Source organism: Ailuropoda melanoleuca, chromosome 11 (assembly GCF_002007445.2).
Source record: "Ailuropoda melanoleuca isolate Jingjing chromosome 11, ASM200744v2, whole genome shotgun sequence".
In the NCBI taxonomy this organism is placed as follows: domain Eukaryota; kingdom Metazoa; phylum Chordata; class Mammalia; order Carnivora; family Ursidae; genus Ailuropoda; species Ailuropoda melanoleuca.
Window position 1 is genome coordinate 30,032,116 of NC_048228.1, and position 14,914 is coordinate 30,047,029.

The 14,914-nt window shown below is 35.2% G+C and overlaps 1 protein-coding gene across 4 annotated transcripts in view; it reads left to right on the plus strand.

Moving 5' to 3' along the window:
* DNAJB14 (DnaJ heat shock protein family (Hsp40) member B14) overlaps positions 1–13,012 on the plus strand; it is a 49,323-nt gene extending 36,311 nt beyond the window's left edge. The window contains exons 5-9 of one of the 4 annotated variants that reach the window (XM_034671462.1): positions 1,442–1,536; positions 2,298–2,407; positions 3,261–3,433; positions 4,652–4,712; positions 8,059–10,481. In XM_034671462.1, the coding sequence (XP_034527353.1) occupies positions 1,442–1,536; positions 2,298–2,407; positions 3,261–3,433; positions 4,652–4,712; position 8,059 (440 nt within the window). In that variant the 3' untranslated portion in view covers positions 8,060–10,481. Of the gene's footprint in view, positions 1–1,441; positions 1,537–2,297; positions 2,408–3,260; positions 3,438–4,651; positions 4,713–8,058; positions 10,482–10,922 lie in introns of those variants that run through there. The other 3 variants (XM_019808752.2, XM_034671463.1, XM_002927999.4) reach the window with 3 other exon arrangements.
* Positions 13,013–14,914: the final 1,902 nt, after the last annotated feature.

The window sequence follows — 14,914 nt, forward strand, 5'->3', positions numbered from 1 at the left end:
ATTTTGTAAAGCATCCTTGAAGGAAAGAGAATGTGTAAATACAAATTAATGACTGAAAATATAACATGTTTTTTGACATATTAGGATATATAATTACTTCTCACAGAAAAATTATTCAGACTAGTAATTTTGATGAAAATATGCTAAAAACAATCAGAAATATTTCAAGTAGTAGTGAATTTTGAGTTACAGTTCTTTTGCTTGTTATAACATAATTTACTTTGTGTCAGTATTTCTGATTGCTCACCTTACTTGAAAACAACCTAAAAGTCTATCAGCAGTAGAATGTTTGAATAAATTGTGGTCCATCTCTACCATAGTATATTATACTCATTTAAAAAAAAAAATGAGAGCACTGTCTTGATTTCTAGAGGTGTTTGTGATTCATTGACAAATGAGGAAAGCAGAGTTTCAGAGTGATGACCTGAGGTTTGTAAAAACAACCAACCACAGCAAAAGTCCTCTATGGATGCAGTATTAGGCAGGAACTCTTATTCATGTTTTCATGAAGAAAGAACTACTTTTTAATTTTTTTAATTTTTATTTTTTTAAAGATTGTATTTATTTATTTGCTTGCTTGTTTACTTGTTGTCAGAGAGAGAGAGAGCACAAGCAGGGGGAGCTGCAGGCAGAGGGAGAAGCTGACTCCCCACTGAGCAAGGAGCCTGATGCAGAACTCAGTCCCAGGACCCTGGGATCATGACCTGAGCCAAAGGCAAAGGCTTAACCGACTGAGCCACTCAGGTGCCCTAGAGCTTCTACTTTTTTAAAATTTTTTATTTAAATCCTAGTTTGCTAACATACAGTGCAATATTGGTTTTAGGAGTAGAAGTCAGTGATTCATCACTTACATACAACACCCAGTGCTCTTCACAACAAGTGCCCTCCCTAATACCCAACACCCACCCACCTCCCTCCGTCAATCCTCAGTTTGTTCTCTATCATTAAGAGTGTCTCGTGGTTTGTTTCCCTCTCTCCTTCCTCTCCTTCCCATATGTTCCTCTATTTTGTTTCTTAAATTCCACATATGAGAACTTCTACTTTAAAGGAAGCAAAGTCTGGGAGGAATCATTTCTGTTTCCATCCACCCTTTACTCACAGGAGGAAAGGGCAATAAGCATTCACTACTCAAACATGCATTATTTTAGTAGTTTAAAAAAATTAAATAAGAATGTAAAAGAAAGGGCATCTGGGTGGCTCAGTCAGTTAAGCATCTGCCTTCAGCTCAGGTCATGATCCCAGGGTCCTGGGACTGATCTGCATCGGGCTCCCTGCACAGCAGGGAGTCTTGCTTCTCCCTCTGCCCCTTCCCCTGCTCCTGTTCTCTCTCTTGCTCACTCTTTCTCAAATAAATAAATAAAATCTTTTTAAAAATGTAAAAGAAAATACAATTTTTCAGATGATAGCTGCTCTCAATTTAACCTTGCTTTTAATTTTTTAGGTAGTGTACATTCATTTTCAAATGGGCGAGCTGGTTATAGCCATCAACATCAGCATCGACATAGTGGACATGAAAGAGAAGAGGAAAGAGGAGACGTATGTTTATGATATGATTAGAAATCTCAAAATGGCAAATTTCAGCTCAGGAAAAGCAATTAGAGTTGTCTGAAAATAGGGCAAGTTGTTTTAAAAGGAAATAATGACTGTTCTCGTACCAAATGTATTCAGTAGAGACTAGACAGTGTTTAGGGATATTAAGGGAGCAGGGGTAGAAGTCAGGGTGGAGGGTGGTGGGCAAAATGATACCTCTGAGTTTGGTGGTCTGTGATTCTGATGAAGATCTCCCTGCAGTATGCATGCTTTGAAGTTCTCATTGTCGGTCCTAAAACATCTCGAATTAATAACTGAAGAACTTAGGTTGGAAGTTACTTTCCTTGTTCCAGTGCAGTTATACCCAATTGCATATAGCACTTAAATTACATGGAGTAGAAAGGTAAATGGAACACTGGAATAGAAATTGAAAGGCCTGGCCCCAGCTCTGACACTCATCTGCTTCCGCATACCACCCTCAAAGTCAAGGGAAAGGTAGTTTTGCAAGAGAGACAGAGAACTTCCTTATCTGTAATATGAGATCAGTTTATATCAGTCTTTTCCAAATCAGGATCTCTACTTAAAGCACCTGGAAAGTAGTATTTTTAAGAATCACTCCAGGAAGCTGGTATGACCAGGCAGATTTGAAAGCACTGAACCAGATGATCTCAGATGTCCTTTCTGTCTCTAAATATATATGACAACTGTTGGATTGTTAACAACTACAATTACATTACAATTTATTATTTTTTGATGGTTTTTTGTAGGGAGGTTTTTCTGTGTTTATCCAGCTGATGCCCATTATTGTATTGATCCTCGTGTCATTATTAAGCCAATTGATGGTCTCTAATCCTCCTTATTCCTTATATCCCAGATCGTAAGTAGCTAAGTGAAGTTTTAAAAAAAAATTGTTTTTTCTTATCTAGCTTCCTTTAAAGGGCCGTGTGCTCTCTTCAACTTTTACGTTATCTTATATTACTACAAGTGTACCACATTTTGAAATTTCTAATTTAAAAAATCATTACTCAAGTGATAAATTTGTATTATCTTGTTAGTTACATTTCTGTTCCATTGTGGATAAAGACAGAAGTACTAGTTTTGAACCTGATAGCAATGTAATGTGATAGGTAATATGTTGAAATCAAAAGCAAAAAATAGTTTAAAAGATAAAAATATTTCAAAGACAAAAGTAGAATTGTAATTGGTGTTATGTAGATTTATATCATTGAGGGGTAAATGACTTCATTCTTTTGTTTGTAAAATATTGGTTAAATAAAAGCAAATATTACTTTTTTTGTTATATGAAGTATTTTTCCATAATATACTTATATATGTGAGATTAGGACAAAAAGGAAATTTAACACAGTATGCATTCTAGAAAACTTTAGTGTAATACAGTGAACATAAAGGAAACTTGGTAAAATCATATTGCCAGTGATTTACGGTATTAAAAACAGTTTGGTCTAAAAATAAGAAGTAACTTTTTATTTCTAAAGAAGATTTTTATTAAATAAAAATTGAAAGAACTTACCAGAACATACTATATTAAAATATGATTACTTTTTATGACATGGATGGTGGTTTTAGGCAATTTGAAATAATGTAAATAAATGATTACCAGTATTAACTTTTTAATTATTTTTAATTGTTTTTGTTAGCTTGGCTTGTAGTAGCAGGGTCAAAATGTACAATTTTAATTAAAAAATAATGATCAAGCATTTCTTTTACAGTGGATCAGGGCAAACTATTAAAATGCAAACAGAAAACTTGGGTGTCGTTTATTATGTCAACAAGGACTTTAAAAATGAATATAAAGGAATGTTACTACAAAAAGTGGAAAAGAGTGTGGAAGAAGATTATGTGACTAATATTCGAAATAATTGCTGGAAAGAAAGACAACAAAGTAAGTTTATGAAATGTTTAACATTTAAAAACTTAGAATCTTTGGAATTGATTATTATAGATTTCCCTACTCAAAAAATGTTTAGAATTGCCTGGCACATAATTGGAGCTCAGTACTTAAGACAGTATGTTTTATGTGGCCTTATAACAGTATTCGGCACATAGCAAGCACTTAGTCAATGGTATTTGTCGTTTGAATAAGTGAATAATACCAAATTACATTGTATTTAAAATGTCAGTTGTAACATGCATCATTATTTTATGTACCACTTAGAAAAAAAATTCTGGCACGTTAGCTATGTCATCAGTTTTAACATGCATCCTGTTTCAGAGTGAAGTTTGAAACTCTTCATTAATTTAGCTTAAACATTTAACGCTTAATGTGTAATGAGTTCTGTTGACATTCCATTTTCCTTTATTTATTCTGTAGATAACTGGAAACACTTAAGCAATGTGTTTAGCCTTTTCCAGCCTCAACTTCCGTAACTTAATAAGCAGTTCCACCTATAAAAGCTTCCTCATAAGAATTTACGGAGATGCTGCATGTGAGCTTGTGTCGTTGGGGTTATTGTTTTCCTGACTGTTACAAATAATGATGTGGACAATATAGTGTAGGCTTTGGAATTAAACAATCTAAAGTTTAATCCTAACTCTGAAATTTTTATCTGAGTGATTAGGGCCAAATATTCTAATGACGATGATGAGTGGGAGGAGGAAATAACTGTCATTTATATAATATTTATTGTTTCAGTCACTGTCCCAAGCAATTTACATAAATTAACTCATTTAATCTCCACAACAGCACTGTGAAATTATACCCATTTTATATATAAGGAAACTGAGGCAAAGAGAGTTTAGTAACTTGCCCAAGGCCTTAGAGGTAGTCCATGATTCAGACAGTCCATTTGTCTCCAGAATCCAGGCACTTGTGCTCCACAGTCTTCTCAGTCATACCCAACTTTGCTTGTTGTGAAAATTAAATCAGACAATAAAGTATTTCACATGTAGTAAAATGCCCAGAAAATGGTAGCGGTTATCATCATCTCTCTTCCACTAGGGAAAATCCGATAAAACATAATCTTTGTATGCTTCCAAGAAAATCCCTGTCTCTGGTCGGGGTTTCCTCGTCTATATTCTGTGTAGCGGCAGTTAGAAGAGCTACAGCCTCCTTGGTGTCCAGGCTCTGAGTCTGTGAAATCAGTCTGTTCTCCGTGTGCAGGTTACATTGGACTAGTGGTTTTCAACTGGAAAGGATGTGCCTCTGCTTCACGTTACATCTGGTAATGTTTGGAAACTGTGTGTGCGTCACCACCGGGTGGGGGTGGAAGAGATGGTTGCTGGCACCTAAGGGATTGAGGCCAACGTGCTGCTAAACATGCCACAATGCACAGGACGGCCCCACGACAGAGATTTATCTGGCCCAAAATGCCGGCATTGCTGAGGCTGAGCAACTGTGTTAGCAGAAGGGCTTAAAGGCAGTGAACGCCAAATTTTACTTATTTCATTTCATTTCATTTCACTTTTTGAGGTCTAATGCCCTATACAATCCTTGGCACATCATAGGCATATGGTAAACTTTTGAAGGATATATGAATAATTGGGTAAAGGATTAATGAATTCATAAGAATGAACGTATGAAAGACCTGCTTATTTTGTGTTAAAAGAATGACTAACACATTAGATATATCACCTTTCAAATACAAATTCTAATCTGCAGCCAAATAGGGGCGATTTTTGGATTACGCATGCTTAAATTCTGTTACCTTAAATAATTGGGAAATTGACTATATAAATAGATAGAAGAAAGGAAAAGATTTTCATATTTATGGAAGCTAGTATAATGTTATGGCTAACGTGCTGGCTCTGAGGCTGCCTTGCAAGATAAGATCCTGGCTTGACCAACAGGTTACCTAGGCCAAGTTAGTTAACCTCTCTAAATCTCACTTATGTCGTCTTTAAAATGTGGACCATAACAGATAATACATGTTAACACTTAGCATAATATCTTGCTTCAGTAAGTGTTCAATATTATTACTTACTATAATTATTTTTTTTCTATCCATATTATAAGCCAAGTGTTTTTGCTTGGCATACTTCAATCTTTTAATCATCTGTCAAGATTGGTGTTAATATTTCACAGGCTGTCAGTCTGTGCTCTGTTTACTACACCAAGTTGTCTACAGCTATATTGTATACAGTTATTTGTGTGTCTTTTAAAATTACTATCAGAAGTTTTAACTAAATCTGATTTCAATAAGTCATTATTTATAAAACAACTTGCTGGGACGCTTCGGTGGCTCAGTCAGTTAAGTGTCTGCCTTCAGCTCAGGTGAGATCGACCCCTGCATCAGACTCCCTGCTCCATGGGGGGCCTGCTTTTCCCTCTCCCTCTGCCTGCTGCTCCCCCTGCTTGTGCTCTCTCTCTGTCAAATAAATAAATAAAATCTTTAAAAAAATAATAAAACAGCTTGCTTGTGTTCAACAGTGTCAATGGAACAAGACAAAACTCTTAAAGACTAAGGAGAAATGACAACTAAGTACAACGTATGATCCTGAATTGGATCATGGATGGGTAGGGGAGGAAATGGCTATAAAGGACATCATTGGGGCCACTGGCGAAATGTGAATATGAACTATATATTAGATAATAGAATTATAGTATTAAATTTCTAAATTTGAAAATTGTGTTGTGGTTATATAAGACAATGCCCCTTGTTCTTAGGAGAAACATGCTGAAGTAATTAGGAATGAAAGGTCATGATGTCTGTACCTTATTCTTAAAAGGTTTTACAATATAATAATAACCACCACAACAATAACAGCTTTATTATAGAGAGAGCCAAAGCAAATTTGACAAAATGTGAAGAATTGGTCAATCAAGGTGTAAAGGGTTTTAAAGTGTTCATTGTAATACTCCTAACTTCTATGTAGGTTTGAAATATTTTTTAAAGATTTTATTTATTTATTTATTTATTTGAGAGAAAGAGAGATGGAACACAAATGGGGGCGAGGGGGAGAGGAACAAGCTGATTCCCCACTGAGCATCCCACCTGGGCTCCATCCCAGCACCCTGAGATCATGACCTGAGCTGAAGTCAGACTCTTAAGCAACTGAGCCACCCAGGCGCCCCTTGAAATTTTCAAAATAAAATGTAACAAATTCAGCACATCTTGAGGTTAGGGGTTTTATTATTTGTTTAATTTTTAAAAAGATTTTATTTATTTGAGAGAGAGAGAGATAGTGACAGCACAAGCGGAGAGAAGAGGGAGAAGCAGGCTCCCCACTGAGCAGGGAGCCCAGTGCGGGAGATCTCAAGACCCTGGGATCTTGACCTGAGCCGAAGGCAGCCGGTTAACCAACTGAGCCACCCAGGTGCCCCTAGAGGTTAGGGGTTTTAAATGAAGTTAGAAGTGGAAGGAGCTCAGTGTAACATTAATTAATCCACTGATTGAATGTTTTACTTGTTGATTAGGATGAACTCATCTTGTTTTATAAATTAATGTCATCTAAAAAGGTGGTTAGCCAATAGATTTTTTTTTTTAACCAGGATTTTTCTGTTTTGCAGTCATTTCTAACACTTTCTAATGTCTAGATTGATAGAATAGGTGTTTTATAAACTACAAGAAGTAATTTGAAGTAATGGAAAGAATATCAGGCTAGGAGTTGGAAGTTTGGCTTAGAATCTAGACTGTCATTGACTGGCTCTGTGAACTTGGGTTTCTCTATCTCATCTGGGAATACACATCTGCAAAAGGATTTTACAAGTGCCTCATTTGTAAATAAAGGGGATGGAGCAATTGTGATTGAGTTGTTAAATCCTAGCTGGATTGACTGAATAAAAGGTCATTTCTGAAGATCTTTAAAAAGAGGATATACTTTTGCTGTGAGTATATTTTGAATGTGGTCCTGACTGATGTCCTTTACCTTGGCCTTTGTTTTCCAGAAAGTAACTGACTTTTTTTCTGGGTCTTGTTACATCTTTTCTAAGTGCCCCCACCCTTTGGAAGTGTTAATAAACAGTGAAATGACTGAGAGTAACAGGAATATTGCAAGGAACAGTTCTCTGAAGATTTATAGTCCATTTATTTTTCTTTAATAATGCTACCCACATACTGAAGGAAGTCTCGGAAGCACTTATTTGCTAAGTTACACTACTGTGATTCTGTAGCAAGCTTTTTCCCTTTTGTGTTCCTTCAGTAAGATTTTCTGTTCTAACTCAAGCAAACTCAGGACAAGATTTCAAATTTTTCTACTCATGTCTTGGCGTAATTAATTAATCTGAAACCTTAACAAGAGGTCACAGCAGAAACAACCACTAGCCAGATTGAATAGCATATAATTTATCTTTAGTATGAAGGGTCAAGATGATGCTTTTTAGAGCAGTAGTTTTTAAACTACTGGGGACAGGAGTGAGAGAAAGGGTTGATAGGATTTGTTTGATAGGTTTGCTTGACATGCTAGGTTTCCAAAGGCTTTTAGGAGTAATACTTGGATTTCTTTCTTTTTTAAAAAAAGTCAGTTAATAGTAATAATATTGAAGGGCTGCTATTAAACATCATTTCAGCTTAAATAACTAGGTGACCTAAATTATTATCTACTTAGTAAAATGTTTTTGTTTGTTAACAGAAACAGATATGCAGTATGCAGCGAAAGTATACCGTGATGATCGGCTCCGAAGGAAGGCAGACGCCTTGAGTATGGACAACTGTAAAGAGCTGGAGCGGCTGACCAGTATTTATAAAGGAGGATGAACTGGGATTGTCTTTATACCTTTTAGCATACTCTTTATTTTTTCTGTAAGTAAGTTCAGTTTCGTCATGAGAGCTAAAGAAAAAGATTGGCTGTTAAAAACTACACTGAATAGTTGGTCCCTGAAATCTTGGAGTGTTTATGACCTACTGGCTCTTTTAAATAGTAGGGAACTGAAAACTAAAATTAATATTTTAGTTATGCTTCTGGTAATTATTTTCACTTTAAAAGCTTATATTATTCCTAACTAAAAATGTCTTGAGAAAGGATTATCACACCTGTAGCAGTTTCCAGTTTTAGTGATTCTCCATGTTTCCTTTAGTCATGTAAATATTTATGGAATGATCATTTTGTGTACATATGGGTTACTGCATTTTTATTTAAATTCTTTTAGCATTTAACTCCATGAGACACTTCAGTTTAAACTGATAGAATACATGTTCTGTGACAAAATTATGTTTTTCTTGTCAGATGTCGAATGTTTGTGGAGTTTAAGCAATGAAACTTTTTCGAAAAGAAAAGAAAAAACAAAAAGCTGTTTAACTGTGTAAATCTTGTAGCATTATCAGCTTAGAGGGAATTGATATTTTTAATATTGCCATTATATTCCAGAATATATACTGAGATAAATGAACTGGTGTAGAGTATCAGTTTGCTATTTAGTTTTATGAATTGCTAAGCCATGCATAGAAATGAAATGCTATACTGATAGATTTTAAAGAAAACATGAGGAAGTGGTTATGTAGATATTAAACAAAAAGGGTCTTCAACAGTAAATTGCAGTTATGTCATTTGCAATTCCAGTAATTCAAAGGCCCCCATGTGTTTGTGTATCTGCCTTTGAAGGCTGCTAAGATTTATGAAGAAGAGGACCCACCTGTTTTGCCCACCATGGAAATTTTAGTTTCTTCTTAGTGATCATTTGAGCAAGATCCAAAGTAAATGGGTTCTTTGACAAATGTGTAATAAGAGAAAAAGACTACAAAAATGAAGCTTTGTGCCTTTTAACCTGATTGCCAACTCTTAAACATCTAAGTAGATGACAGCACCCTTACTTGATCACAGCATGATCTATTTGGGCCACATGCAACAGTGAGCAGAAATATAGCAGCAGGTAGCATAGTGTCTTATAGCAAGTTATCCTTACAAAATTCTGAGCTAAAAACTATTCGCCGTTGAGTAATTCAATTAATCTTATAGGAATAAACTCTCTGTAATTCAATCCATAATATAAATTAGAAAAATAAGCTGGAAATTGAAGTTTTTGGTGCCTGTATATTGAGTATGAAACATTTGATTTCTAGTCGTCTATATTTAACAATTGTAATATTTTAATGATTTTGCTTCACACTCAGTTAATGGAACACAAATGCATCTTTGGTAGTTTTTTTGTATGTGAGAGCATGCTAGTTCTAGCGGCAGCATTCTTGTGTTTAAAGATTTTTTTTCTGACTGTAGTTGATTTTATAGCATTGGTTGAATAAAACTGCTAAAATGACCATTCTTTTTAAAATGTTCTCTTGCATCCCCTTTTCCAGGTGAATCAGTAGAAATACCTGAATGAATTAGTGAGTTAAACTAAACAACATACCGCCCTAGGAAAACTGGACAGCTTCACCAGTTTTCTTTTAGAAATGCAACTTTTAAATAAAAAAAAAAAAATAGCAGTGCTTAAAAGAAAATACAAATTTAAATATGTTCTTGAGCCTGCAGAATGAATTTTTAGAAAATAAGGTCATAGCATTCTAATTAACTTTGAAAGTTCATATACATCCAAAAACATAGAAAACTTTAAATGAAAAAAATTCATCCGTTTATTTTTCCAGTTTTAATGGGAAATTTACTACTGTGATTAACACTAATGTGAATTGAACCCTTGTTGAGTGATTCTTTTTCCCTTAATCTTGGCTTTATGGGGATAGATGAAGTTATCAAGTTAAGTGAAGTTATATATTATGAAGTCATATATGGCTTTTGGACAGTATTATATTTCAGTTGCATTGCTGCATTCCATCACATTTTGTAAAATATTCGGGGAAATGTGTTTGATAAAATTTTCAAACAACTGTGCGAAATAACTGATCGAGTGCCTGATAACTTAAGCCACACATAAAGTATGCAAGGAAAGATTAAGTCCTTAATGTCATCTATATTTTGGTGTAAAGGCCCAACCAAGTGTCTTAGAATTTTGGGTTAGTTTTACAAAGTAAGAAGACTAGAGCTATCTTGAAATGTAAGATTTTCATGTTTGCTATTCTTACAATAAAAATCCCAACATTTTTGCCATCTTATTTTTACTACACGAGCTTTGCAATTTCATTTGCTAACTTGTACTGTTCATTTTAACCATTGCCTGAAAGCTCTCAATCTTTGATTACTGCTTTACTAGCCTTTCTAATGGTATTTTAGAAGTTTGGCAGCAACTATATTTATTAATGCTTAACATTTTTATCTCTTTTTACACATACATACAAACGTTGTCCTTATGAGGATTTGGGGGAAAGTAAATAGTACCTTTTCTCCTCCTTTTTTGATTCCTTAGTTCCGAAGTAGACTGGTGCTAGTCGCTTATAAGCTTCAGAATTTATTTTGATGAAATCTGAGAATTTCGTTCTCAATGAGAAAATTCAAGTTTTAATCCATCTAATAAATAAAAACAATATATTTTGGGAACAGATTTCATTTGAATACTTAAATAAGTATTTGTTTCATAATCACTGCATTTTTTTTGTAATTTACAGAGACTCGGTAGAGAAGAGGAAGTCCTTAAGGCATATATATGCCAGTACATTAAGCCACTCTGCTTTTGTGTCAGCTCAGGTGTTCACAGGAACAGGAATGAGGAGTTCTAGCCCTTTACTGTGATTGCAATTTTATGCTTAAGTTTTCTTCCTGTTAAATCTTCAGTTCCACCAGTATGTAAAATAGTGTATAGTGAGAGAAATGATGGCCCTCTTCAATTTTTCTTTGTTGATCTGTAATAGTTTTAAATGCAGCTGTTATTTAATAACTGTGACATATTATTAATAATGTATTCCCATATTTCCTTTAAAAAAAAATCTCCCACCTGTGTTAAGGCAGTGAAATATTTTTTGATGTTGACCTGAGAACCAAATGAGCCATCTTTCCAGCTAAGTAAGTGTTATGTCAAAGGACCATATTGTTCAGAAGGAGAATTTGCGTTTATTCAGCACCCAACATGAAGCTTAGGTTCGTATTACCATCTGTCTTCATCCTGAGTGAAGCAAACTGAAAGGGCATTCATAATCTTTTTTCTTATCTGGACAGGAAAACTTCTGAAAATGAACAATAAACCTGAATTTTAATCTTTACTAAATAGCTAAAAAACTGTGTCTGTTGGCCACATTGGACTATTGTCTAGTGAAAATCCATAAAATTCTCTATAAACCAAAGAAAAAGGAAAGAGTAGTATAACAATAACTCACAAAACTTTTTAAATCCTAATTTGTAATTACAAAGGAAAAGTGAGTAGAATGAGGATCTTCAAGAAATTCTTGCCCGTCCCTTTAATAATCTGACAGGCAGCACAGTCCTAGAATTCAGCCTTCCTTCTTGGTTTCCATTACTATTAAATAGACACTTTCATATAAATGGAAACATTTTCCCTCAAAACATTAATTCAAAACATACTCCTTATATTAAGGATCATATAACGACGTTTTTTGTAAGTTCCCTGTGTGTAACTTTTTCCTGTTGGTATGTGGTTCGTTCTCATTTAATTTTCTTATCTGCTGGTTTTGGGGCCAATGGACTTGTGAATATTCTGTGGCTGTGTCCATGTATAGGTGTATATATATATATTTTTCCAGCTAATACCTCAAATGTGTGATTGTTTAGTATATACCACACTATGTTTGCACAGAGCAGGGCTTCCATTAGCAGTGGATATTCTTCTTTCTAACCTTGAAAATCATTCCACAGAATTTCATTGGTGTGAATTCTTTCCATTGATCCTTTTCAAATTTTAAAACAGGGATTCCTATTAGAAGGCCCATACTCCAAATATAACTGTGGTTTTTGTCTCCAGCAATGGAACTATGTAGGGGTAAGAAGTGTTTCTCAAAGTGTCTCATTTAGTAAATTATAATGAACTATTGGGATTACTGGTTGCCAAGCTGTCTGGTGCTTGCACAGCGATGACACCCGGCTTGAATTTGAGCAAGTCTCATTCACTGTGGCACAGGAGTTGGGACATTCCAGTCTGATTCTACTTTGCCATTTAAGAGTACCACTAAAATAATAGAGGTTTTCCGGTGACACTGGAGCATTTTATACATTGATTTCAAAAGGAATTGTTTTTGAGTTGGCTGACTATACCAATGAGAAAGAAACTCACACATAAATGATATTTTGTAATTTATTTATATTAAGAAATACTTCTTACCTTTTGTTTTGTTTTGTTTTCATTTTTTGGATGGCTACGTAAGACTTTTCTTCCATGTAAGGTTCAAATCATGTGTTTTTTAAAAGCTGCAGGTAATTTTCAAGGTGTGATGGAATTTTAATGGAAGCCTTGTATAAGTTAAATGAAGTGAAACTGGTAAAGGAGATCTTACTTTATTTGTCTATAGCGCATTCAAGATTATACAATTAGATTTAAAAATGTCTGATTTGTAAAATACTTAATGTGATATCAGACTTATAAAATAAAATTTTCTGTGTGAGAATTCTGTTAAAGAAAATGCATTTGATTTTTAATGAATGTTCTGCTGAATGATTTGTGATGAATTTTTGTCTTTCAGTCTGCAGTTTTTCTCAATATATGAATAAAAAGAAGGTCTGTTCTCACTGTAAAGGATGTGTTTTTATCATGTTTTATATTGTTAATATGCACTTTCTTTCATTCATTCAACCATTCAACAAATGTATGAATGCCTGTTTTATCCCAGGCAGTGAGCTGAGTGCTGGGAATTAATCACTGAACAAGACAGAAATCCTTATGGAGTTTACGTCTAGCCAGGAAAGTAAATGTCAAGTAAATGACTAATTATAATTATGGTGAATGCTACAAGGAAAATCACCAGGTACAATGAGAGCACATATCTAGAAGACTTAACCTACTGTGGGAGGGTCAGGGAAAGTTTCTCTGAGAAAGTGAGCTTAAGCTGAAACCCAAAAGACAAGTGGGAATGAGGTGAATGCTAGAGATACATTTCAGGCAGAGTGTGCAAAGTTGATAAAGCCGTAGAAACCTTGTGGACGTGAAAACAAACTTGCATGAGAACAAACTCGTATGATTATAGCGTAGGAAAGGCAGGGTAAGTTAGAGAATTAAAATAAGATAGGGGCCAAGTTCCATAAGACCGCATATAAATTATGAGGATGATAATTGGACTTTATCTTAAGCCAGTAGAAAACCTTTGAGATTTTTGAGGAGGGAGTTAACATAATGAGATTTGAGATTTTAAGTATTGTTTTAGCTTTGTGCAGAGAAGACTGGAGGGCAAACATGCATGTAGGAAGGATAAGAAGTTATTGGCAAAGGAGAGATGATCATTGCTTGGAATAGAGTAGGAATACAGGTGAGTGATTTGGAGAGATATTCAGGAAGTAGAGTCAGGAAACTGATTGATTGGATTTGGGATAAATAGAGGCAGCAATTAAGAACTTTACAAAAATTTGGCTGTGAAAGGGAATAGAGAAGGATGTTAGCTGAAAGAGGATGTAGTTTCTAAAGAAGGCTTTTATTTTTTCAATTATTAATTACGTGAGATCTTATTTATTGCATGAGAGATCTGTTTTATTCTGTTGTTTTTCATTCTGATGTAAAGGGGCAGGTAGAAAGTGAAAGAGCAAAGATAGAGAAAAAGAGGGATAGTAGCAGTAAGTGCCTGATACGTCCAGGAGGATATTATGTCCGTTGGACAGATGGAGGAATTATTTTAGCTAAGCTACCACAGCATTCTTTCAGAAAGTAATGCGTGGAGGATGGGTGCAAAGGCAGGTGGATTTGTGGTGTTGGTGGTAAGATGTCATGGCTTTCATTGGCTTGATGAATAAGCAGGTTATCTGTATAAAGTGGGGGAGGGGAAAAGAAAAATAAACACACTTAGAAGACAGTTTGGGGGCGCCTGGGTGGCACAGCGGTTAAGCATCTGCGTTCGGCTCGGCGTGATCCCGGCGTTATGGGATCGAGCCCCACATCAGGCTTCTCCGCTATGAGCCTGCTTCTTCCTCTCCCACACCCCCTGCTTGTGTTCCCTCTCTCGCTGGCTGTCTCTATCTCAGTCGAATAAGTAAATAAAATCTTTAAAAAAAAAAAAGCTATTGAAAGAAGACAGTTCGAAGGATTTTTTTTTTCACTGAGTCAGCTGACAAGTGAAAAAGTCGGATTTTTACGCCCCAGATTGGTGACAGAATTTACAGTCTGTTTAGTTGTGTGTGTTTTCTCCAGCCTAACCCATCAGCCTGGGCATAGGCAGTGGAATACAATTCATTGAACTCACCCAAAGTTCGGGTTCTGTCAGGCAGGAAAGAAGGTAGGGGAGTTTATGTTGTTGACATGCGAGTGATTCATTGATTGTCTATTGTATGCAAGCCAGGGATCAGAGGAGTTAGTGACTTCTCAGGTGACTGCCTAAATCCAGGGTGTGATGACAATGAGTGGTAGTATAAAAGAGAAAGTTACTGCATATAAGCTTATAATTAATTGTATTCTCAATGGGCCAAATCCCAAACCATAGCCAGAATCAATATTAGCAAGACATTTTCC